Raw genomic sequence first — 26,735 nt, 5'->3', positions numbered from 1 at the left:
GAACATTATGATGAGGGAACACAATCCTGCCCTAAATACCCAACATGATGGCTTGTTATGTTCGATCAGTACGATGGCGGGTACAGCATAAATATGACTGTCCTTACCTGACGTGATTAGAATTCTGTAGCCATCAGAGTGTGAACCAGTTTCCCACCCTGGCACTTTGGGTGGTTTCAGAAGTGCTGCGGTCTGGTCAAATTTGCAAAGGTCATGATCTTGGAAGCTGGGCCACTATACAGCTTAGTTGTATTTATGGATGCATGTATGTTAGCAAAATGGCAATTGACCTTTGAAATCTTTGTTTTGGCTGAGAACAGAGAAACGGGTGTTTGGGGTCGTTGTTTTGTTTGATAAGGGATTTTGTATTTATTTTTGTCTCAAGTATACCCAGTCAAAATAGAAGTATCTGTATTGCAAATGGATATTTGTTTTCAGTACTGCAGAATTCAATCATGGTCTTTGACCACTTTTTCTTTTTATTCTAGGTTCCTACCCAAGGCTGTCTCTCAGTTTTAAACTTAAGAGAAACATTGGCTACTTCATTCTGCAGACTTATATGCCTTCCATTCTGATCACTATCCTTTCCTGGGTTTCATTCTGGATTAATTATGATGCTTCAGCTGCAAGAGTGGCTTTAGGTAGGCATTTCACTCCACTGATATTGAATGTGTTACCTGTACAAATTTGTATTGCTATTCAGGCTGACATATTTTTAAACAGTGGGAAAAGTTTCCATTAGATCTGTTTAGAGACAGTATTTAGAGTTAAGTAAATTTGTTTCAAATTATGTAAAGTGACTAAGGCTGCAATCCTATACACAGTAAATCCCACTGAGCTCCTTGGGGTTTAATTCTAAGGAAACATGTATAGGATTGCACTGTAAATCAAAGTAAATGCAAGTGTTTCAGCTCAACAGAGCCAAGTGTGAGGTTTCAAGCTGGGATTTAGCATTGTTGTTTACTACTACTTCTTAAGGTTGCATTTATGATTCAGCATTTGCATAATTATAATTCTGTTAACAATTAAGCAATTACAACTTTGAATTAGCTACCTGTATAACCATTGCAATTTGTATTAGCCCCCATCACTTCAGTGGCTTTTATTGCCTTACTTGGTCTAAAAATTAGAATTCCTTTATTTAGCTTGCTGGAAATGTAATTTCCCCAACTGAAGTACAAGGAGGGGCTGTGAGTCAGTGGTGGTGGAGCACGTGCTTCTCGCATGTAAGATGTCCTGGATTCAATCCCTGGCTTCTTCTGTCTGAACTCAGGAGCGCTGTAGCCAGTCAGTGTGGACAATCCTGAGTTAGATGGATCAATGGTCTGTCTCAGGATAAGGCAGCCACCTATGTTCCTAGCCCAAGATGATCTAATTGCCTTAGTCCTCAGGAAAAGATGATCGATATGATCTAATTGTCTTTGTCCTCAGGTAAATGTTAGGTAAAGTTGAAATAGGACTTTACTTAGGAGTAAGGCATCTTCTTCTTACTTGCAAGTAAAATATTTTGCCAAGGTTAATTCTGAGAAGACGGTTTGCCAGTGGGCTTGTTTACACCACCAGGATTCAGATAGTGTTACCTCAGAGTTGTTACTTTGCTATATTGTTACCTTGGAGTAACAACTCCTGGCCACATAGACAAGGGATTCCAGCACCTTCAGCTACACCCCTTCGCTTGACTATCTTGAAATTGTCAGGGCTAGCCAGGGTTGAGAGCAACTGCCCTCAAATCCAGACTGTGGTATGCTGTCCAGCTCATTGTCCCTGAGATAAGTGGCCTGAGCTAGAAAAGCAGCAAACAGGATTCACATTTCTATCGACCAGGAAATGGCAAAAGGAAGGATTCCTAGCATTTAAACTAGCCCTCATGTTGCATACTGATGTTCCCTTTGCTGTCCAAAGATAGCTCTAAAGCCCGAGAACATATAGCCTCTACAGCAGCCTTCCCCAACCTGGTGCCCTGCAGATATGTTGGACTACAACTCCCAGCATCCCCAGCAACTCCCACTGGCTGGAGGATGTTGGGTGTTGTTGTCCAGCACATTTGCGGGGTACCAGGTTGGGAATGGCTGGTCTAAGTTAGGTCCCAGACCTAGAACCCTAAGGTTCTTAGATCAAACTCTGCTGACCCTGACAGAATTGTTCACAAGTCACTGTGCTTCTAGGTACTAATGTGAATTCCACTTACCAGAAATGATAACCCCATTATTATTTACATCTCAGGACAGAATAAGGACAGATCAGGAGAGCTTTGTCTTGTTAGGGCTTATGTTCTTTCTTTTGTTTGATTCACCGTTAGGACATGTGTACTAATCAGAGGCTGAAATGAGTTCTCCTGTTGTCATTCCAACAAAACTGATGGTGTAGACAGGGGGCCTTTTAAATCTCCTGGCACAATAAGTCAGCCATTAAGGAACTACAACAATGCTTGTTGTTTTGTTGCTACAGACTAATACAATTGTTCTTCTGAAATGAGTTTACCTTAGTGAGCCATCAAATTCCTCTTTGTGTTTGCTTTTGCCTGCATCTTGCATTCCAGCTAAAGAAGATACAAATCAAATCAAAGATAAGCATGCTTAAGTTTTCGCAGGTATTAAGAAGAAACATTGCCATAAAACAGGTTGAATGTATTATCTACTGTCCCCTCAGTTCAAGCTCCCATTGTCTCCAAGAAAGAGTTTTCCAAGAATTCAAACCAGAAGACAAGACATAAGAGAATCTTAATAACAAACAACAGCACAATGAGGAAAAGGTGCAGCCTCGATCCTGCCTGTGTTAGGAGGAGTTAGTATGGTTACACTAAGTGGAAATATGCTGGCATTCATATTTAATAACACAAAAATCTCAAAGGAAAGGCACCGAATGCAACAAGTGACCAGACGAAAAACGGTTCTCAGAAGTGCCAGAGGGAGCGATTCTATGGCCCTGAGTGTCTGGGGGGAAATAGGATTTTTTGGATTCCTGGATCCAAGGTCAGAGTCAGGAATCTGAGCTCCCTACCCCCTTCCCCTCACAGCCATTGCAGAAAGAACCATGCCAGCTGCCTCTCTGAGGTTGCTGAAACAACCTCTGTGAGGAGGGAAAGGGCCAGTTCTGTGGGCAGGGTGAGGAAAGGACTGGGGAGGCCGGCATATGAAGAATGCTCCAGCCTGCCCAGCCTCCTTCCCTCCTGCTCTGCAGAGCCCCAGCTACAAAAAGCCCATCTAGCAAAAATGCAGCATGGGAGGAGCATGGAGGTGAAGGTCGCCTTTGCCGCTCCTCCCTTTCTGCATTGGAGAGCCGTAAGCCTCCAAGTTCAGAGGCTGACGGGCATCCCAGTAGGGCTGCTTCCTAAATTTATTAAAGTATGATGCATTTCAAAATTCCATAATGAGAGAGCTAAGGAGTTTATTTTGCAGATTGCTGAATGCCCCTGAGGAAGAAAATTTGGTTTTCCAAAACACATCAGGCCTTACTAAATTTAGGCACTTCTGAGAACTGTTTCCTCCCTTGGTCGTTTTTTGTATCATTAGTAACATTTAAAACTTTCTCAATGCTGCCCTAACCAAAAATGCAAAGATGCTAAGGAAATGCATTGGCGATACTTCTTCTCACTTCTCTCTAGTCTTCCTCAATACATTAGTAAACTCCGAAAACTACTGACCTTTAAACATTGACATATAGTGATCCATATTTAAATGCATACACTAAATTGGAATTTGTGTTGCTTTTTTCCAGGGATCACAACGGTGCTCACAATGACAACCATCAACACCCATCTCCGAGAAACACTTCCCAAAATTCCCTACGTGAAAGCCATTGATATGTATCTGATGGGATGCTTTGTCTTCGTGTTCATGGCCCTACTGGAGTATGCATTGGTCAACTACATCTTCTTTGGCAGGGGACCACAGCGCCAGAAGAAAGCAGCAGAAAAAGCTGCCAGTGCTAACAATGAGAAATTACGAATGGATGTCAATAAGGTAAATTGAAATGGGATATATATATCTAGCAGCTCACAGTTGAAGCATTGGATAATTCTTTCCTTCCAAACAGAGCTTTAACATAACATGCAAATTCTTTACTGCACAAGTCTAGTAGGAGTACAAGGGGTCCATCTCGGCTTTCAACACAGGGCCTTTCCGGATGATTACAAACTGCAGCTTATTATTATTAGCGATAACCCCAAGCCAGTCTAACATGGGTGAGGATTTAAGATGTTGGAAGGGGAGGATAGTTGTATTACATTGAAAAACTAATTGAGGGCTGGTGTGCATCTGTTCTATGGAAGTAAAACATGCAGTGTACATGGAACTAAATAAAACCAGGATGTGGTGTTGATGTATGTGTTTTTAAAGGAAGGCAAATGTTTCATGAAGTGATGGAGACATTAATTCAGGGGTAATTTTGCTAGTAGTCACTTCTTCCTTTCTTGTTTCAAACTTTTGGGGTGCTCAGGCTGCCCGCCCCCAACGTAACATACATTTATTTATGCAGTTACAGTGTTTGTATGACACCGAGTAACAGTGTTCTCTGGGCAGGGCAGCTTACAACAGTCGCCAGTAGACTGACACAGTAGATTGCCAGTAGATTGATTGAATAACCAGTAGATTGACACAGGAGATGATCTTTTGCTGAAAAAAATCTGCAGACTTTTTTCTCTGCCCCCTGAAGAAGGCCTAAAAATAAGAAAAAGGCCAAAATGCATTGGGCTTCCTACAATAATTTTTTTTTTTTTTTTGCATCCTGAGAACCTGTTTTTCTGATTGACTTTGTATGCTCACCTCCTTCTGTTTGCTCAGCTTACAACAATAAAACATTACATACAATAACAACCAAATATCGATAAAAGCCATATACAAATAGCAGCAGCAGCAAGCAGAGGCACATGTTTATCATAAGAGGTGCCACAGGTTCTTTCTATGAACTGTCCATGACCCTCATGCCTCTACACAGAACCTGCATGGTTCTCATGATTCTACATAGCACTCTCAGTCACAAATGGTTGCTCTAGTTGGAGGAAATTACCTTTTCCCAGGGACAGAACATTTTGGTGCTGGGGGTGTGGGCAGGTGGGTGGAGGGGGTTCAACATTCCTACATGGGAAGAACAACCATGAGGGGAGGTGCCTGGATCCTCCTGAGCAACAAATAAATCACAGCTGCACACTTATTGATTGCACCCAAAAATAAACATCTGGAAAGGCCCTTTAGGGTGCAATCCTAACTAGATAGGCGGCCGCCTCTGACCTTGGAGGATTGTTCCCTCCATGCCTCTCCTGCCTTGCTATTTTTCACTAGACAGCCGTTTTTGGCTGTCTAGCAGCAGGAGGGGCCGACTGAGAAAGGAAGCTGCCGTACGACACATTGGATGTGTTGCACGCACAGCTCCGCTCTCCCCGCCCCGGAATGCCCCCAGCCCCACCCCTTTGCAGTCACTCTGCACTCCTTTTCTGTGTGCGGAGGACGGGGCTTGTGAGGCAGCGCGGATGATGGGGGAGGTCGGTTTTCTGGGAACTGACCTCGAAGCGCGGGTTCCAAGGTCAGTTCCTGGAAATGACCATATCCTATGTCCCTCTAGACAGTGTCTAGCGGCCATAGGATTGCTCTCGCCATGCATTGGAAGCATTAAACATCTGGAAAAGCCCTTTAATGCATTGGAAGCATTAAACATCCGGAAAGGCCCTTTAATGCATTGGAAACATACACTGTCATTTAGGGGGATTTTCTCCTTGCTGAAGCTTGTTTTCCAAGATGTACATATTCTCCATAGGCTCTACTGCCATCTATCAAGCGGAAGGTTTGTAGAGTTTAACAAAGCTTAATGGGTTTTTCAGCTGTTCCTCAAAAGAACAATCCACAGTGATGACTAAAATATGAAGTGCTAGAGAGGTGCATGAAGCTCCACACCAGAACCGAAAGGGGCTATATAAACTAGACTGAGTATAAACTGAGTGTAAAATAGGATAAACTAATATACTATTAATATGCAGTAGTATATTAATTATAACATATTTATATCTGGGATAGTATATAAATTGTAATAAATTTTATGATGAAACTATTTCACTGAACTACAGCATGGAACTAATATACATTTTTTAAAAAATGTAGCATTTGGAAGCATTTATAAACAATAATGCATATTTGTTTGTCTTTAAAAAAAAAATCCAGATTCTTTGTTGACATTTTTTTTCATTTGTGTGAAAATTTAAGAATAGCGAGCCAGAAATACATTGAGTTCACACAGCTCTTACCTAGCATTTTTATTTTCCCCTTCCCTATTCCCAGTTTATTATAATAATGGTGCCCCCAGGTTGAAAATGAAATAAGGTAAACACTATAAAACAGGATAAACAGTCGGCCCCACTATCATGATAGTCTTATCTTGCTTCTGTTCATATTTGATTCAAAACAGTCTATGTCACACACACACACACACACACACACACACACAAATAAAGAGAGAGGGGGAGGGAGAGAGGGAGAGAGGGAGGGAGAGGGAGGGAAGAAGGAAGGGAGGAAGGGAGGAAGGAAGGAAAGAAGGAAAGAAGGAAGGGCTATGTTGTCATTTACTAGTTTTCTGGTTAAGTAGGAGCCTACTTTGTTTAATGATTTTCTGAAAGAACAGAATACACAAAATCTATGAATAAAACTTCTCTACAACCAACTAAGATGAAGACTTTGGATTTACAGCCCAACCCTAACCATGTTTATCAGAAGAGTAAATCCCATTGAGTTCAGTGTGATTTACTGCCAGGTAAGTTTGCTTAGGGTTACCGACTTAAGCTCAGTTTAATTCTGTTGAAATTCATGGGAGAAAATTCAGTCCTAATACTAGCGCTTCAGTTTAACTGAGTTGTGGATTCTACTGTATACATCTAAGGAGTTTGATATCCAGCCTGTATTTTTTATTTCAGTGAAAGCCCCCAATTTTTAAAAAAATCTTTTCAGCAATGCACAATGCAATCCTATGAATATTTACGTAGAAGTAAATCCAGCAGTGTAGTGGAACCAGGGCTCACAGGGATGCAGCACCAGTACTTGTTTATTAGCAGGGATGCTGACACCATCTGCCAGCCCCCTCAGAATTTCCTGTTCTCTGCAGTACTCTCAGTACCTGCGGGGAAATGAATTTTCCAACAACTGTTATATTGTTCCTGTCGTAATGCAAAGTATTTGGGGGTGGCTTGGTTGTGAATGGGCAATTAAGCCCCATCAGCTTTATCCAAGATCTGCTCCTGGTGGAAATGAAAACTGCAAGAACTGGTTTGTTGATAAGGATCAATACAGCCGCCTGCATTTTTGGAATCTTTTGCAGTTGTGGCTCTGGGGACTGTCACGACGAGTGCCTTCACAAAACTTACCACTACACCATTGAGTAAACCCCATTGTGTCCAGTGAGGCTGACTCCCAAGTAAACATACATAGGATTATAGCCTTAGTTAGGCTTTATGTCTGGCATTTCATTGCTATGATATCAACAATGTCAGAAAATTGAGAACTGCGTATATTTTAGCAGACAACTTCGAGTTGCAATTTTTCTGACTAGTTATCTTTAAAATATATACTTATTATTATTATATACTTATATGTTATAACCAGGAACCAGAGTAAATAATAACTACCCTCATGGCAAAGTACATCGATTTTCATCTTTTCTAATCTCAAAAAATGTTGCTAGCATTCAGCATGATAGCCCTCCAGGCGTCAACCATTGTCTAGCAACGCCTTTCTGTACCCTCCAGCTAAAAACAAACCAGAAGGGATGCTATCAAGCCATCATTTTGTTAGTGAGGTGAGAACCTGAACTCTTGCCTCCCTCTGAATCCCTGTGATATGCAAGTCTCCTAATAAGACTGCCCTTCTCCTGACAAGGTGACTAGACTTTATAGCAAGGGGGGAAAGTGCTAGAGGCACAATTGTTGCCTGTCCTAATTTAATGTCCTGAAATTGTGCAATATCCAAGTATGATTTTTGGCAGAAAGAAATTGTAGAGGAAAGTAGGTTTGGCTTGGCTTCAGAAGGTGAACAAGAGTGTTCTTTCTGCATTATACTGCATAAGGAGAAACAGCCAGTATCCCAGTGGGCTATTGAAGGATTCCATTTCTCTTTGGTAAGGGCACCCTCTAGAGGCACTACTTTCCAGCAACGAAATGGATGGATCCTTATAACAGTTCTTGCTTATTCTTAGGGCTTCTCCACATGGGGCTTTTATCCTGCAATTGAGATTGGTTACTCATGGAAGTTTGAGGGTCCTTTACATGATGTCATCAACCTCCAGCACCTCTCCCAAGCTCTCTGATCATTTCTGTGGCATAATTTGAAATGGAAATAATGAGCTAATAAAAAGAACCACTTTGAATCGGGTAGAATTTGAGAGGAAGTGGTGCTATAACAACAGCACCATCTAGTGTCTGTATAATGAAACATATAGAACTCGCAGATAAAGCCAATCCTCAAAAAGAAAAAGAAAAACCCAGGAAGTGTGTGTGAAGGAGCCCATCTTAATCCCGCAAAGAATCTGGAAGCAGAAGCACTGGTAAATTAACGGGATAAGATGCTTATGTATGGAGAAGTCCTTAGTTATTGTGATGAGAATCATTCATTTCCCATTTCTTAACCAATGAGTAAGCAGAAAAGAAGATGCTGTTGCTGCGTTTGCCCTTTTATGCCAGACTCTTAAAAGAGAAATCGCTCATGAACACTGAGTCACTTTGAGGGCCATGTCTGGTGGAAAACCAGCATATAAATGCCATATATAAATAACACAAAGGGAAGGGGAAGTAAGACAAGCTCTTACAGTGGGCCAAATACTGCCACACTAGCGGCTATGAGAATTTTTCATTTTTAAAAAACAACAACATTTAAAATAATAACAAACATGCCTAGAATGCATAAAGAGTGGGAGACCAAATATTTGCTCATGAAGAAAACCAATGACTTCTTTAAAGTGGGTCATGAATTAATTAAATATTCACTGCCTGAATCATTATTAGAAATTTCACTGCCTGAATTATAATTTCTAGCTTTATTTGGGAAGATATAGAAGCCACAAACTCAAAGAACCACTTCAGATATAATATATCAGCTTCCCACACAGTGGGGTAAAGCAGTGAACTTGAAACAATAAAAGTAAATAATAAAAATGTTTTCCTACACAGAGGTTATCACTGTGTAGGCAAAAACTAATAACTGAAGGGGCTTTCAGAACATAGTTTGACATGAAAAGTATGTGATGCATACCACCTCAGACACCTTCCTTTTTAATCTAATTCTTTTTCAGGCTTTTTGGTGGAAAATTGCTCTCTCAGGGTTGAATGAGAAAAGGGCCCACACACAACAACTAAATGTCTGGTAACAAAAACAATGAAATGAAATGAATCCATGGGTGCATTTCAGCATGTATAAATGCCTCTTCACATATTAGTAGCATGAAGGGGGTCCATATGATTAAAGGAACAGCAGGGCTGCAGTATCCATTCATTGAGCATAGGTGTCTGCAGGAGGAAAGCCTATGCACATAAAACTCCACAGGAGCTGGGACACTGATTGTGCAGGGTGCCAGGAAGCCTCGGTGTGTAGAAGTCTTCCTGTGTAAGCTTTCCCCCTGCAGATATCAACACCACCCTCAATGCATAGCAATCGTGGGACAGTGTGAGGAAGCTGTGAAACCTCAGAGATGCAGCCAGTGGCAAAACCCAGTGTCCGTTCGATCACAGGGATGATTAACATGCAAAGGGGGCTTAATGGTGTGTCTCTGCTCTGCTCCACAACCAGGGTTAGGGGAAGGCTTCCGAACTTGCTGTCCAGAGCTGAACCAAAATTTTAGCTACAACCATGTGTCCATCTGCCATGTCACATAGCACAAGAAGACTATTGTGGTGTTTTTATTCAAGTCTAGATGTGTGTAGCGATGTTTGATAAAAGGGATTTGTAACGTGTAAAACACACTGTGCAAAAATAGTTTTGATAGACATGCAGAATCACACAGAAAAAAATGGTGGTGGTGACTGGGGGGATGTTTTTAGAGGGGGAGGGGTCTTGGCCATATATTTTGTATTGAAAGGAAGTCATCAAAGAATATTTTTGACCTGCTGAATTGGCTGTTAAGATTTTTGTCCCATACTAAGACTTGGTATACTGTAACAATGGCTGAGGATTGGTACTGAAGAGGCAGGGACTTCTTTCCCTATTGTATAATGAACTACAGGATGACATAGCACTTGATTCTCCATTTCAAATATGACAGCTCCCCAAGCCAAACAAGTTCTCAGGTTGCCTTGTACAAAGGGTATACCTAATAATCTGGGTCATACATTTTAAATGTTACCCTAGAAGTTGTATTATTGTTAAAGCCTTAAACAAGAAAATCTACAATTGTTAGAAACTTGCAGAAAACAATGCTGCTAACTTCATTCTATATAACTGCATAATTAATATTATATTTGTGTGTGGGGGTAAAGTTAAGGTCTTGGTGTTTCTCACCTTCCAAGTTGTTCAAAGTTCCACCCTTCTCATTACTTCAGAAACCCTAAGACTAGTCATTAAATCCAACAAACCATAGTTTCCTTCATCCTTTCAAAATCCTCTGCATGTGAAAGGTGATGGCACAGCACAGATGAAACTTTTCCTAATCTCTTACCTTCTCCCCTCTCTGGTTTGAATTCTCCCACCACTTCCCTTTTCAGCATAAACTATGGTTAACATTGTGTTTGCATCAAATCAAACACTAACCCGAGTTTGAAACATCTACCCATGGCTTCAAATTCTGGTTTAAAACTAACTATGGTCAGCATACATAGATAAAAGGCAAGGGAGGAGGAACTCAAAGGAAGGAGGGGAGGGGAGGAAGGAATGGTAGGATTGTGTAACCTTAAGGGGCATTTCTGAGCTCTTAAAAATGAGAAAAAGTCTGACTCTCAAGCTATCAGGTTTTGTCCTAATACCATTTCGGAAAAACATATCTAAATCGATGCCCAGACTTCTGAGAACAATTTCTTGCAGGCTATTTTCAGTCTTTAATTTTTGTGACCACCTTTAGTTCCCAAAGGTTCTGAAAAGAGGTAGCAAGCCGTCTATCCAACATGATTACCAAGCTTAGATGCAGAATCTACTGGATTCTGTCCCATTGCACCTGTCCTAGTAATTGACTATCCTCAGTCATGACTTGCTTAGTGATAACACCATTCTGCTTTTTATAGAATGTTGACCCAGGTGCTGTTGCCAGATTCTTGGTATCCCAGGATGGAGTATAGGGCTGTAAGGTTTGCCCATGGATCAAGTATGCTATAAAATCTATTTGTGCTCTGTTTCATGTTCACGTTCTATTCTTACTAAGTATCTCCTGGTTTATGGGTAACCATACTATATGTATGTGAGTTTTGTATTTATTTGTCTCTGCATCCAAGTTCTTCACTTAATACAGTTCTGACAGCATATGGTAATCTCACAGCCATTTACCCAGAAAACACACATCCATAGATCAGATATGTCCAGTTATATTTTGCACATAAAATTTTGATCCAAGGTTCTTCAGGTGGAAAAGCTCCTTCTCCACTGATTTTTCCTGAGGTCCCCCTTCTGTTGCATTCTAAATGTGTAGTTATTCAGTGCTAACATTGCACCTTCGACCTGGAAAGACAGTGCCAAGACTATTATATTGATTATTTTGTCTGATCAATTTTTAATGTTTAGAAATGTCATATCTCTATTTCAATGCGCTTCTTTACCTTGGCTTTAATGGAACTTATTCTTCCACCTTTGGCTTTGAAATTTCTGCAGTTGACTGTCATGTTGTTCCTTGTACGTTTTATTTTCCCCAAGTTTTCTATGCACTTAGATCATATAGTCTACCTTCATGTGAGATGGTGTTTCCTCTTCTGCCTTTCCATGTGAGAATGCTTTTGGCTTTTTAAGAGATTCATTATGAAGGAGGACACAGACATAACTATCAAAGCCCCCTTCTGTTTTCTTTTCAGCATCCTGTATTCTGTTTCCCTCTTCTGTCTCTCTGTTAATTTAGAAATAATGGTCTGTAAAATCTATCATCCAATTTTGGAGGCATTTAGAGTTATTTTACAACTACTATTTTAGAACTAGCTCTGCTCACCATTCCCTACTTAGTAGAAGCTAAAATACTTATTTAGCATATTCTCTACTTTGTCTTCCAGATCTTTTATAAAGATATAAAACAAAATGGGACCGAATTGCGATCCCTGGATCCCACTGGAAATCTCTCCCCAACTAGATGGACTGCCAGTTACGATTACTCTCTTAATACGGTTAGATAGCCAGTTTTTGATCCATTTGATTGTACTAACTGTCCAAGACATCTTATGTTGGCTTCTAACCACAAAATATTGTGTAGTATTGTATGAAATGCTTTACTAAAACCCAGAAAAAATATCCACTGCATTTTCATCATCCATTATATTGTAAGTCACTTTGAATTCTTTTAGTAGAAAAGCGACCAACTATATATATATATATATATATATATATATATATATATATAATTTTATACATTGCAATGTCAAATTTATTAATTGATTCAGTAGATTTAGTCTGAACCCATGTTGATTTAGCCATTTGTGCTATTTTTCTCTGAACAGATATATCCACCTTGTTTTATTATGGAGGAGGAGTTAACTGCCAAGGTTCTAGAATGGAGTCACAATCACATCTTATTTCTAATTTCTAGTAGGAACCATGGCTCCATCTAGACTCTTTTAGTCTTTATTAGATTTTCACAGATTTATGAGGAGTGCCTGATGGTTGAAAAGTTCCTTTTTGGACGTATTTCTGTTTGTCCTATATTTGTATTTGTCCAACTGTATGCGTGCATGTATGTATTTTAAAAAAAATTGCTTGTACAGTGTATCTTCCATTATATTGAGACTGAGCATTGTTCTTCCATTCCTGTCTTACCAGTTACTTTTGAAAATTAATGCATATTCATACTTTAAGTCATCTTGAAATCTTAATCCATATATCTTTTCACACTGCTTGGTCACCATACCATCTTGGATTTGCTTTGCTCCTGATTATATGCAACGTCTTTTTCCTTCAGTGAGCAATATTTTTCTCTTCTTTTTCCATGCAGGGTATATAATCCTACATCAATAACGTCTTAGCATTGCATTTTTTCTGGATAGCTTCTTTGGATCTTATGCCAAACTGAGACTTAATATTCTGAGCTCCTCTTATTTATTTTCTTTTGGGACCTTCAACACCTCTTCTCTCTTGCTATTGCTCTAACCTGCTTGATGTGCCCTGCATGTTCTTGTTATCTTATGTGAAGATGCTAGTTTGATGAGGATGATGATAATCAAATATATAACTTCATAGTAAACAACAATATTCATGTGATAGTGAATGAGATTTGCTAAGTAGTCGTTAGTAGATAAAAGAGCCTAGAATTCTTTGTTAGGAAACTCAGACTTTTATTGGACATCATTATGCAGATATGCATATGTTAATTATGGTTGCAAAAGTTGCAGGATTTCAGTTGCTTGCGCCATAGCAAACTCCTATTAGTTTACTACCAGCATTTTTTTTTTTTTTTGTATTTCAAGCTCATTCTCTAGCAAATTGTAATTTGCATTTGTCCAAACTATTATCTCACCCAATGGTTTACAAATAAGGTCTGCCATTTTGTGGAGGCATTTATATAGCAATTACTTCTTTGAGCAATTAAAACTTTTTTCAAGATACATTATAAAATTGTTCATATTGATTCCATGAGCCAAACTCATCTCCAAAGAGTAGTCTGATGTGTTATGGCTACCATCTACACATTTTGATAAAGTATATTATGTGAACCTGTTGGCTTTGGTTCAAGAGTCCTCTGCATATTGGAGAGGAAGGTTCCATGCAGTAGTCTGTGTTACGTAAGGTATCCATAGCCAGCATATCTGAACAGCTGAAATATGTTTCTTGTCCAACGCCAAGCATCAACCAAATTAGATCATCAAAGTAATGATGGCTATTACTTGTCAGAAACTAAGATAGGTAGAAAGCTATTCTGGAACATGCATAACTCTTAATCTAATGTTGGGATTTAGCTGCTTCCTTAAAGATTTGAAACTCACTTGAAATCGTAGTTCATTAAAGCAAGTGCACTGAAATATTTAATCAGAATCCTAGCTTGATATACTGCAGTCTCATTGCTCACCCCATATTAGGTTGAAAATATACATCATAAATTGTCTGAAAAAAATGCTTGTAGTAGTGCATTCACAGGCACAACACCACAGGTCATCTTCGCAACTAAACCAAGGCTGGAGATGGATATAACATAACAAAAGGGCTTGCCATGTTGTCATAACAGTGTCAGCCACCCTGACCACTAAACTGGGACAGAGAGGCATATGACTGAATTGAATGGACTGCCTGGGAAGGTAGTGGACTCCCCTTCTTTAGAGCTTTTTAAGCAGAGCTTAAGCAGAGGCGACACACATATTGGGTGTGTCGATGTCGTGGATTTCTTGCATCAGCAGGGGGGGGTTGGAATAGATTACCTTTGAGGACCCTGTGCTTCTACAAATGCTGGCTGAGCCCCTCAGCCTCCCCCACTTGCCTCCTTCTCTGGCTGGAGAGAGTTGACAAAGTGCCTCTGTCTCAGACACTGGCTGCAGGGCACTTTGTTAACTTTCCCTATCTAGAAGAGGAGGCAAGACAGAGTGAATAGGGAGGGGCAAAGCTGAGGAGCATCAATCAGCATTCATTTTGCTGGTATGCCTGCTTGTGTGTAAGTTTAGTTGTGAAGGCGGGCTCCCAGCAGAGCTGAAGAGCATGGTGCGAACCCTTTTTTTGTGTTGCAGTGGCCTCCAGCCTTAGTGGTGTCAACACCTTCAGTAGCTGAGGTAGTGGAGAGAGAATTGCAGTGGAAAGGCCGCCAAAGATAGAGGAGAGCAGGAGAAGAGGATGGAGGACGAAAGTATGAGAATCTACTTTTGCTAAGTCAGGTGTGCTGATGCAGAGAAACAGCTGTGCCAATTTCCTTAACACCTGCTCAGTACTAAATCTCCAGCTGCCTATTCATTCATGCTACATTTGCATCTTTTTTTAAATCTCAGGATAGCAAAAACAGTCCACAGGCACTTGGAATAATGGGACCTAGGGGTTTATCCACTCATAGTTGCCACAAGGTGGCTACTTATACATCGCTAAAGAAGAGAAAATGGCATGCATCATCAAAAGAGGGCACAGATTTGCATAACACTTGCATATGCAGATATATATGTAATTATTTCTCTCTCTGTGTGAGTGTGAATACACACACACACACACACACACACATTTAGAACTAATTACTATAATTTAAATAGAAATACAATACATCTCACCATAGTGGAGAAGAGTGCAACCCAGTGCCCTGTGTGTCTGATCAGTCTGCTCTCTTCCTTAAACCAGACAAACTTTCCAATAGAGGACTGTCCCCAGTAAGTAGGCTACATGGCCACCCTACACAGCGATGCCAATAACAGAGTGGAACAAGTGCAAACATACTCTTTTGATGATGCTGTGTCACTCTGTGCAAAAAATTATGGTGGAGAGGGGAGACACCATTTTCGCTGACATCCCAGTGGCAACTGTTTCTTCTAACTCTAAGACGGTCTTAAAGAATGGAAATGGGTAAAGTAATTTTGAACAGATATTGCCTTTACATGAAGAAGGGGGAACTGTGTTGATGAAAGGCTACCAATTACCGCAGGATCAGATTATTCCATTATTTGCCCCTCATATGGTATCATGTCTTAAGCAGCTGCTTCTGTTGAATTAGTGGTGAGATAGGATATGTAATTTTAAGGCTGTAAAGGGAGCAAAAGATGGCTCAAAGAACAAACTTGTAGCCCCTAGACAGCTACGGCCTCAGAAGGGGAGAGCTGACTGTGGATATCCACCCATCCACCCTCAAGCTCTGCAGTGGCTTCCGAGGTCAATCCTCGGACCTCAGGAAAGGGAAGAAGTGGGAAGGTGGGGAGGGGAGGGGAGATGCTGTGGATCTGCTAGATCCAATGGCCTCTCAGCTTCTGTTCCCATCCTTGGCAGGAAGAGAGGTTTAGATGGGCTCAGAAGGCCACCTGAAAGCAATTTCACAAAACACAGAGGCAAACATAGCCTCTGCTATTTCTTCTGCCCCCCCGGCAAGGCCCCGCAAGGGCCTGGCAAGGCGTTGGATACTCAAAGCGCTCCGACATGGGAGCACTCCCTCATGGCCTCATCTGGGCTTCTATCCTACAGGATTGCACCCTTAAAGAAGGAAGGCAGAGAGAAAAGTCTTAGTAATACAATCTCCTTCAGCCTCAGGACCTCACTACACATAATTTCTTCCAAATTGAAGTTTGGAATTCCTTATGCAGAATTATTCCTACTATTTAGGATATTCTGCAGCTCCAAAACAGTGAAATATACATACATACATACATACACATACACACACACACACATACATATACACATACATATATATGTGACTTTCCACCATGTAAAAGTGAGTACTTGATCTATGTTAAGAAAACTGTCAGACTTATACACCAAACCTTGCAGGTTAAGGGTGCTGTCAAAAAGTAAAAACCCTCTGCAAGAAATGACTACTTTCGTCTATATTTTTCACATTGAATTTGCATTCATATATTGCTCTAAAAACCTTTTTAAAAGCATATAAAAACCAAGGTTCACAACTATATACACTGCTGTTGTGTGCGGATTTGCTATGTGCCAGCAGTATATGAGCCATTGTTTGCTATTTCTCCACTAGTATTATGTAAAGATTTGCTATGAATGTAATGTAAGGTGGTGGTGGTGGCAGCAGACTTAGCCTGTGGCCTGATCCAGGAAAAGTCACAAGGTAACTTCTCTGTACAGTCTGTAGTGCTATTCCTGGTGACATCATAAAAAAGGGCAAGTCTCAGTTTGTGAGACTCTCTGTCCATTGCAATGATTTCAGAATGCCACCGTTAATTTGCACAAGGACAATGTGTATGCAGCCTCTGCTTGTTTAGGATACATCAGCTCTCTTGCATAATCTGAGTGCCCTGTCCTCCAATACTTTCAGGGAGATTTATCGGAGAGCACTCTATATTCTTGTTTATGATCTTTTTAATAGAGAATACATTTAGATGCAGCTGTTGCAACAGTTCAGACAATGCAGCATAAGGTTTTATGGAAATAATGTATGCAAAACCTTCTACCTGGGGCCCAATTATATGGCTCATATTGTATGATAAGCTGTAGCTAAGTGGCTATTTGATTCCTTTTGCACTTGGCCACGTCATTGTTCATCAAGCAGTCCGTCACATCTCATTATATGTGGCTAGCGCACATTTTCAAAGAATGTGGCATGGGGTAATGAAAGAGAGGTCTCTGTCACCAATTGACCACACAATTGCCTTTGTGCAACATCATCCATAGGATCCAACCTGTGCTGTGCTGTGCTGGTACTTTCTTCCCAGTTCCTTCATGATATGCCTGTACCATGCAAGGACCATTGAACAATCTGGCTGCAGCTCCCTTGTACGCTATCTTATGGGGCCATTCTTACCTCTTTTGGATGCTGGTGCAAAACTGAATCAAATATAATGTAAAAACAAGGGTCAATTCATATGTGGCATGGTGGCTTGAATGGTTAGTTCTGCATTGTTACGTCTGCATACCAGTCTAGTTGCATCTGCTAGAACAGGCAATGCTGGCAGGGGAAGTGGCTATATCAGTTGGCTAACCAGTGGAGTTCCTCCTAATAGTAGTTACTGAAATAGAGTGATGGTTATTTCAGATAGTTAAAAATGACATGAAAGAGGCATTGCTGCCTGTGTTGTCGACTCGCATGCCTCTGGTAAACTGGTTTTACAGGTTTTATAGTGACTCAAAAGCTGGCAAACCTAAGCAATAGTGTCTGTTCATGAAGAAAAGAAAAGAAATAAAAATGAGTGCACAGCATGGATACTATGCCTTTTTCCTACCACTTTCAACACTCCTAAAAAATGGTCTTGGACTCCAGCTACACAGAAGGAGTACCAGCACCACTCAGTAGCTACAGTGAAAAGGAAAGAGATGGCCTACGAAACAGGGGCCATTTTTTCTGCCTCGCTATCCAAACATAGATTCATATTTGAGCTGCATCTGTGCAAATAGTGGCTGAGGGATAGATTAGCACACTTATTCCTGCAAAGCTGTAAATTCAACTCTAATTTCAGTGACATTTAAAATTTTATTTCATATTTTGTTAAAATTATATACTAAGAGTGCCTTGTCAAACTGTAAGTTATACAGCCATGGGAACATCTGAGAGGCCCAATCATCTATAATGTAATACACTAAGGGATTTTGTGGTAATGACAGTAAAAAGCTGACAGGATTGGCTTTCTGGTATTGCACACAGGAAGTCCTCTGCTGCAGTTAGCTGAACTGCTTTCATCCTAAGGGTCTCTGACTACCTTTGGATTCTACAGGAGCCAATCATCTCCTACAGATGGGTGGCACAGACAAAATGTCCTAGGGAAGGAGGCTTAGAAGCGGACATGAGTAAAGGAAAGGCAGCAGGGAAAGAGAAGCAGAGAGTCTAGGAAGAGTGGGTGAAAGAAGGAACAACCAAAAGGAATTGGGCAAAGAGGAGAAGGACAGAGTCAAGGAAGAAAAGTATAGACAAAGAGAAGAGGTGCTTGACCAAGAGTTTCAGTAAGGAAGGCTGAAGTTCACATATTGATTTGAAATTACCAGTTACATCTTTGACTATAGGCCTCTCCTAGGGGTGAAATGCTGAACAGATAAGACAACCCATCTTACTTTGATCCCTTTGGCTGAGGATAGCACAGCCAATTCTAACAATGTCATGTAGCTCTCATACACATTGTTCTGCTTGTTCCATTTGATTTCCATTTGATTTTTAAAGCCAGAAATAAAATGTTATGATTGTGTCTACTGCTTTGATCTTGAGTCCATGTTTTAAAGGCAAGCTGCTGGCAAGCAGTGTAATTGTACAACTGAAATGTTTTATAGTGTCAATATGATGATGCATGTTCAATAGTTAGTGATAAGTGAATCCCACAGAAGTACCTTATGAATAAAGCTTCACAGAAGCATGAAGCTACTGATGCAACTCCTAGATAGAAGTGATCACTTCCTTTTATTATCAATAAACTTATTAGATTTTATTGTGTTAGATTTTGTTAGTGTTAGATTTTGTATTGGAGATATTAAAATGTTATACTCAACTCCTTTAGATAGTCATAATTTTGGAGTTTCTAGATATAGGCTGGAATCACTTCTCCTGTAGATATATCTTCTATTTAAGCTGGGCTGGTCAGCAGCATTTCATGCTCTTTGGTCAACATTCTAAGGGTTGATTTTAGGACCATTAGTGAATTCTATTTTTGTCATTTATCATATTATCATTTAAAGTGATTGTACTACACCTCCATGATTACCAAGTTTGTGTAAGTATTTTAAAACATTCATCTCATACTTTCATTACTTCTTGTTTTTCCCTTTCACTTATTTACCACTCCTACTTTCCTGCCCTGTGCAATTGCTCTGTCTTCTACCTAAAGTCTGTCTTGTACATCAAGAATCCTGCTCTGTGACTGAATAACCCTTCAGCACCTAAAGAGTTTATTTTTAACTTCCCTCCACCACCTTTTAAATCCACATGTTGTTCCACTTTGTCCAGAATAATTTTTACATGTCATAATTGCTTTCTTGGTCAAAAATGGCCAGTTTGGAAATATATATATATGTTTCCAAACTGTACATACACACACATTTCCATCACAAATTCATGTTGTCTATAATGTCAGGGCCAAGACAACAACAGCACTTCTAAGCCAAGGATATACTTCTGCTGATTGTTGGCTCTGATTGCCCTGTGCTTTTAGTTAATGTGCTGCATAGTTTATAATAATAGCCTATAGTGCATTAATTTTTAATGAAAGCTAACAGCTGCCTTTTCTCTAAGGAAACTGGTCTTGATTTTATTAACTTACAGGACAGAAGAATAATTGGCACATATCATTGTCCAGAAATGTATTCAACAAAGGTATATTTTATTGTTTTCTAATGATTTTATTCTAAGGGCACAATCCTATGCATGTTTAGACAGAAAAATGTCCTACAACTCCGGGCATTCCCCAGCCAGTCATTGCTGGCTGGGAAATGCTAGGAGTTGTAGGACTTTTTCCTGCTTAAACATGCATAGGATTGCACCCTTAGAGACTTAAAACTGAGGTCTTAGACCATTAGTGGTCATTAAAGATCCCATGGCACTTTTTACAAGAGCTGGCATCTTAATGCCACGATCCTGTCCACGTTTTGGTTGTATTATAAATTGTCTTCTACCTTCTGAACCATCCCCACCGCTCACCCACCACCCCACTGCATAGTTTTAATTGGCTACAGCATTCTTCATTTCCTGTACTAAAATATAGTGTATTGTTTGGCAATGTTAGATAGCCACCACATTTCGCCTGAGAGGTGACTGCACTTGTTGGTGAAGTGATGTCGCTTTCTAAAGTCTGTAAAGCGCTTTGGGATCCTTCTGGATGAAAGGCGCCCTGCAGAATTAACGTGTTTCACTGTTGTATTGTAAGCTTTTCTTTAGTTACAAGCATACATTTTTATTAGGGATGGGTGAACCTATTCTATTGCAATGAAGCTCCAAGTTACCTTCCTAACCTAAATCTCAAACCTCTACTTCAGGTTCAAAAATCAGGTCAATTTTGCTCTTTATCAAATTTGTTTAATCATAACCTTATGCACTTCCTATTTTGGAAGTAGAGGCAGGGCCATTTCCACCCAAGGAAAACTGCCTTTTTATGAATAAGCATACAATTTCTTCCTATACACCCTACGGTAAGACAATCGGAGGTTCATCCATTACTAATTTACTGCTATCAAGTAACTTCCAATATCTCTTTGGAAAAGGTGTAGAGACCTCCAGCCTTCTCAAACTGTGGTGTTATCAAACAAGTGTCTGATCACAGCAGAAAAACTTGTATAAGAATATTATATATATGGTACTATATGGCATCTGTGCTGAAAACTATTTTCCTTTCCTACTAAATTCTTTGAGTGTGTGGCAGCTTGTTGAGCTATTCACATTGTGATGACTATAATGGAATCTCTGCTGCAGCCACAGAAGACTCCAAAGCTAGCCATAGCAGAATTTGATCTATCTGATTATCAAGCTTTTTGGTTCTGTGTTTCAAACAATCACACTCAATATTTTCTAAAGATCATCTCATGGGAGTGTGTGTGTGTGTGTGTGTGTACACACATACATACACTTTTAAAACATTCAAACAAATTTGTCTGTGGCCAAGCTGCACCGTTCGCTTTGGAGTGAAGTATATAGAAGGCTGAAGACTGGTTTAACCTCTGAGGTCTGGGCTTTGACTGGAAATGGAAAATGAATCGTTCAAAAAGCTTTGCTACCCTGCTTGTGTGATTCACCCCATCCAACCCACCCACCCACCCACCCACTCCCCGGGATTAACCAATGTTCATGTTTTATACAACCTCAGATGTAATTGAAAATGCTCTTTGTTTCACAGTTGTGTCACAAGGCTAACTTCCTTCCTTTTATTTTGCTTTAAAAATATTTAAACTTTAAAGAATTTACCTTTTGCCAAATGGTGAATTCTTTAATGGTTGGTGCCATGAAATATATGTTGAAATAAGCTATTGTGGAAAAAAAAAAATCACCCCTGCCTGTTTACCCCTGTTTGGGATTGGCTGGTTGGTTTCAGAATTGAAGGATGCAATGGTAGTGTCTTGAAAAATGAAACAACTATGTTTATACATATGTAAATGTTTGTTATGGGACTGCAGAAATAGTATGCTTGGGTATTGATTTGTTTGTTTCATGGGAAGCAGTAGAGGACCTTCTCCAGGCATTCTGATCAGAATTTTGTTAATTCTGTTATGGACTAGACCCTAAAGGTCTTCTGGCCCAAATACATCCCATGTAACAGGAATTTTGTATGTGTGCGTGTGCGAACATGGAAGAGATTTTAAATTATGATTTCATTCCATGTATTCAGAAAGAGATTATATATGAATTTCAGACAATTCCTAACTCAGAAAGTTTTGATTTGAAAGCAGAATTTGGATAACTTTAATTAAATTTCATCTTGTTAAAGCAAAAAGTCCTGAAACTAAGGGGTGAAATCCCACATGGGCTAGCACAAGCTTCAGACCTATTCAATTATCTCAAATCCTTGCTGTAAACATTGTGTGACATCTTGTAGATTTCTCTAGTATTCAATATAGTATTATAGTGAACAATGATATGGGTGAAATCTTCAAAATTAAATCTAATAATTCAAAAGCTAACATTTTCCTACATCAGTAATAATTTATAAACCCTCTATAACAGAGCAATCCTATACATAACTACTTAGAAGTAACTGTCATTGTTTTCAGTGAACTGTACTCCCAGGTAAATGAGTATAGGATTGCAGCCTAGATGTGTAAAACTTTGGGTACAACATTGAAACCACTCACTACTTATGCTTGTTTGAATAATTTCTGAGTAACTTATATGAGGTTCACTGTGACTTGTGGACTCTGTCTGCAATGATTATGCCACAGTTATCAAGGCACAAGGAACTGTTGGTGGGACACACAAATATTTTCCTATTTACCTACTATCAGAAGCCCATACTTGATGTTTTAAAGCTTGAATTGGAATTTTAAAAAGTATGTCTGTATGACTAGTTGCACTGGAATATAAATGGGGATGCTCAGTCAAATATGCATCCCTTTGAAAGCAAAGCAATGTTGATACACAGCATCCACCCCCAGATGGACATCTAATTTTCTCCCATCCATAGTTCCCATTCCAGCAAGTGATACACTCATGGAAGGCTTCTTACATTGTGGATCTCCTAGCAGGAATAGGGTACCAGTGTCTGTGTATTGTATTGTTTGGGCCAAGAGACAGAGTACCAGCTAAATGTCTTGTTCACATGTTTTGCCATCTCCATTTTCCCTTAGTTTATGCTTTGGGAGGTAAAAAAGGAAAGAACGGATTATTGGATAAGAAAAACTCACTATGACAAAGTTTTGAGAACCTGCTGACATAAGCCGATTCTTGCTCAGTTGAATGTTTTCATACATGTCTCTCCTTGTTGGAATTAAAATTCTCAAAGACCTCTAGCAGTAGAACATATAGAGGGCCTGAACTTTTTAAGTAGAGCTATTCCCCCCAATACTGAAGTGAATGAGCAAGCCCAGGGTGGTGGCATGGAGGACTGACAGAGAGTCCTTTGTATACATCTGAGACCCCAAACATGCAAGGAGTTGCAGGAGTGGAAAACAGTTTATTCTGAGCTTTGTATACAAATGCTCATGTAGTAGGAATAGACACTGTACACCATTAGAAGTCAGTCTAATAAAACATGTCACTTCATTCAGATTTCCTAAGAAAATTTGCAAAGATTATAAAACGTTGCTTAAGTTCAAATTACTTTCAAAGAAAAATATAAAGAATTTACTGAATTGATGGATAATGTGTCAGTGCAATATTTAGTATCCCTATGAATGTTAAATTTACTTTTCTAATCAGATAACTGTAAAGAAAATGATCACATAACAAGAAAAAAATAGGGTTTTCTTTTAAAGGCTGTTAAAATAAAAGATTGGCACTTATTTCTGTTCATCAAAATGGCTGTCCCAAATAAGCAATACTGCATTTCTGAGGAGAAACTTACAGATAAGGAATGGATATCCTTCATTTATCTCCAGATAACCAAGAACTCAATAGGACTCCAATCATTTGCCTTTTCTTCACTTAATGCCAGAAGTTTAACATGGTATTTTAAAAAAAACCAATTACCTTCTCGCATTAAAAAAAAAGAATAATACTCCAAAACAAGTGTTGACATTCAATGTGATTATACTCTGAAATGAATGCCTGGTTAATCTTGCCTCTGAAGTCCAGCCAAATGCTGTGGCCAGTCTTCTGTTCTGATGGGATGTTCCAGAATGAATTCATTGTTTCTGAAGTGAGCACTGTTATTCTCAGCACTGCAGCTTGAAAGAGGCCCCAGCATAGATGTAAAACACTTGGTCAGCTTTCTCTCTGATAACAAAGTTTCTAATCTCTACATCAAAATATGAATTACTGTGAAACTAGAGTTTCAAAGTTGTTTTTAGTGGCGTTAGCACTGCATCCAAATGATAGGACTGTGCTAAACACAGGTGTCTTGGGAAAAGCAGGACAGTGTCCAGGAGTCATACCTGGTGTGTATCCTAATTGTGCAGCTTTTTTGAGCTCACTCTTATTGTCAATGCTGGTAAGTCTTGTCAGAACAGAACTGTTAGGCCTGCAAGGTTCAGTACTTCATGCAAGTACGTAGTGGCAGTGCCACAAATTTCCAAGACATCTGCCAGACAAACATGTGGCTACTGAGAGTGCCATATAATGTATTTGCCTGTGCTTTCAAAATACAGGATCTACAAATAAATCTATGTTTGCCACTTTTCTGTAGATCGGCATTGAGTTGGCTGTCTTAGATCTGGCCTAATACTTGATTGGGTTTGATATTTTATTACGCAACTAAGCCAATCTCTTGTGTTTTCCAGATGGATCCACATGAAAACATTCTGTTGAGCACACTTGAAATTAAAAATGAGATGGCTGCCTCTGAAGCTGTTATAGGCCTTGGAGACCCTAGAAGCACTATGCTGGCCTATGATACCTCAAGTATCCAGTACCGGAAGGCTGGCTTACCAAGACACAGCTTTGGCCGTAATGCCCTGGAACGGCACGTGGCACAAAAGAAAAGCCGACTACGGAGACGTGCTTCTCAGTTGAAAATTACCATCCCTGACTTGACTGATGTAAATGCCATAGATCGATGGTCACGCATATTCTTCCCTGTTGTTTTTTCCTTCTTCAATATTGTCTATTGGCTTTACTATGTGAACTAAAGCAAAACAAAGCCACACAGATATCAAGAACTGGATTTCTCTTCAAAATCGGTTGTACAGCCAAATGTGGGACTTAGGGAGAACAAAAACCTATTCAGGACAAAAGTTATTTTAAAACACCTTAGTTGCTGGCCCACTCTATAATCTGTTTTGTAATGTTTGGGTTTCTTTGAAAAACTGTGAAACATATAAGTTACAGTACAATTGTATACAACACGACCTTTAAAGATATAATTGCATTTGATGTTTGGAGGCAGAGTTGTAAACTTGGTCATTTCATTTTTTCCACTCCTCATCTTAGCACTAATATGTTTAGACACAGAAAGAGATAGCTAGAAAACAGGTTTGAGTTCTAAGATTTTCATGCCTCTCTCCACATCTGGAACAAACACAGCATTCCCTGAATGGAGAGAGTGTATTCACATTATCATGCTTTCAATCCAAAATATATTCCTACATTAACTTTTAAATACATTAACTTGAAAATAAGTAGTGCCTACCGTCATACCACGAGGACAGGTTTTAGAGGTTTCCCAAGTAGGTCATGTTACTGATTGAGAGAAGGGAAGTTTTGAGTGTGTGAGGAGTTCACACAAAACTTGAAAGTATTTTATTTGAGGAAGAAATTGTAGGGAATTAAGACAGCATAATGGATATGTATAACAGTGATACATAGAGTTGTCTGGGAGATATCCAAGTATGCGCTGCCATTAAACATAATGTCTAGGAGCATTCTGTGTGTAAAATGCCAGATGTCAGTTGACCAGCAGTGACTTCATAGGTGGCTTTCTCTTGGTGCTCTGTTCTTCCTTATGGAAGAGAGAAAACAGTGGCAAATATTCTCAAAAGTAAGGGCCAGGTAAAGACTGGAAATACTGTGTGAGTAAATCATATCAGTTTGCCAGTGAGTTTAAGCTCTTCCTGTGGGTGCTTAATTACAGTTTGGATTTTGATTTTATTCCCACCCCAGAAAGATGGAGCAGAATCATGCGTTTGCTGTTTGGCCAATATATATTTTAAAAGGAAAGACTAAACTTCTAGTACTGAGTTGCATTGTGTTCTTCACCCAGTTCCATTGCATTCAACTGTAGACATGTTTCTTTTAATATGAGGACTCTGGGAAGTATTCTAAATAAATAAAAAAGGGCGCGTGTGTGTGTTTTTAAAAAGCTGGCTACTCCGGTATTTTCTTGTGGGAGGGGTTGAATTATTTATCTACATCCTGAGTTTTAGAAATGCCCTTTCTTTTTCATACATAAGTATGCTATTATATGGTCCCCATTTCTGAAATGGTGGGACAAAATAAGGTTTTCAGCCCACCAAACATTATATATATCTTCCAGTCAATTCAGTGGGGTTTGCATAGGGTTCAAGATAATTCTTGGTTCTTGTATAGAAGAGCTACTTATTCTAGGAAATAAGAGATGTTTCTGTTTAAAGGGTTGGAGAAGAACATCCTCTAAAACAATAAATATTCCCAAGTGTGTGTGTGTGTGTGTGTGTGTGTGCTCTCTTTATACCTGGTTTGGTTGCAGTAGCACAAAAGAATGAGTGTTTCTTTGTAAAGTACTAAAAAACTGGGGGTTACTGAGCACATGGTTGATGGGAATGTTTGACACCACAATGTATTAGTGAAAAGGCTGATCACATGGCTCATGGTTTCCCATGTGCAGTTGGGCTGAGTATGTTTCACAAGTCAGAGCATCATTCTTTTTGTGATGTGTTGTCCACAACCAGACTAGCACTATTTTAAAAGACGCCTTGCTTAGGCCATCTTTTGTAATAATTGAGATTGGTTTCGCTATATTGATGGTTTATTTTATT

The 26,735-nt window shown here is 39.6% G+C and overlaps 1 protein-coding gene across 2 annotated transcripts in view; it reads left to right on the top strand.

The window, feature by feature from the left end:
- The window catches only part of GABRB2 (gamma-aminobutyric acid type A receptor subunit beta2), a 196,586-nt gene extending 170,189 nt beyond the window's left edge, over positions 1-26,397 (top strand). The window contains exons 8-12 of one of the 2 annotated variants that reach the window (XM_084832388.1): positions 489-641; positions 3,718-3,962; positions 12,152-12,262; positions 19,966-20,016; positions 24,564-26,397. In XM_084832388.1, the coding sequence (XP_084688514.1) occupies positions 489-641; positions 3,718-3,962; positions 12,152-12,262; positions 19,966-20,016; positions 24,564-24,911 (908 nt within the window). In that variant the 3' untranslated portion in view covers positions 24,912-26,397. The remainder of the gene's footprint in view (positions 1-488; positions 642-3,717; positions 3,963-12,151; positions 12,263-19,965; positions 20,017-24,563) is intronic. The other variant, XM_084832389.1, reaches the window with a different exon arrangement.
- Positions 26,398-26,735: the final 338 nt, after the last annotated feature.

The sequence above is a fragment of the Heloderma suspectum genome, chromosome 2 (assembly GCF_057233095.1).
Source record: "Heloderma suspectum isolate Gila_16-S chromosome 2, 16-S_ref, whole genome shotgun sequence".
NCBI lineage: Eukaryota > Metazoa > Chordata > Lepidosauria > Squamata > Helodermatidae > Heloderma > Heloderma suspectum.
Note: the sequence above shows the minus strand (reverse complement) of the source record. Positions and strands in the feature narration are given on the sequence as shown.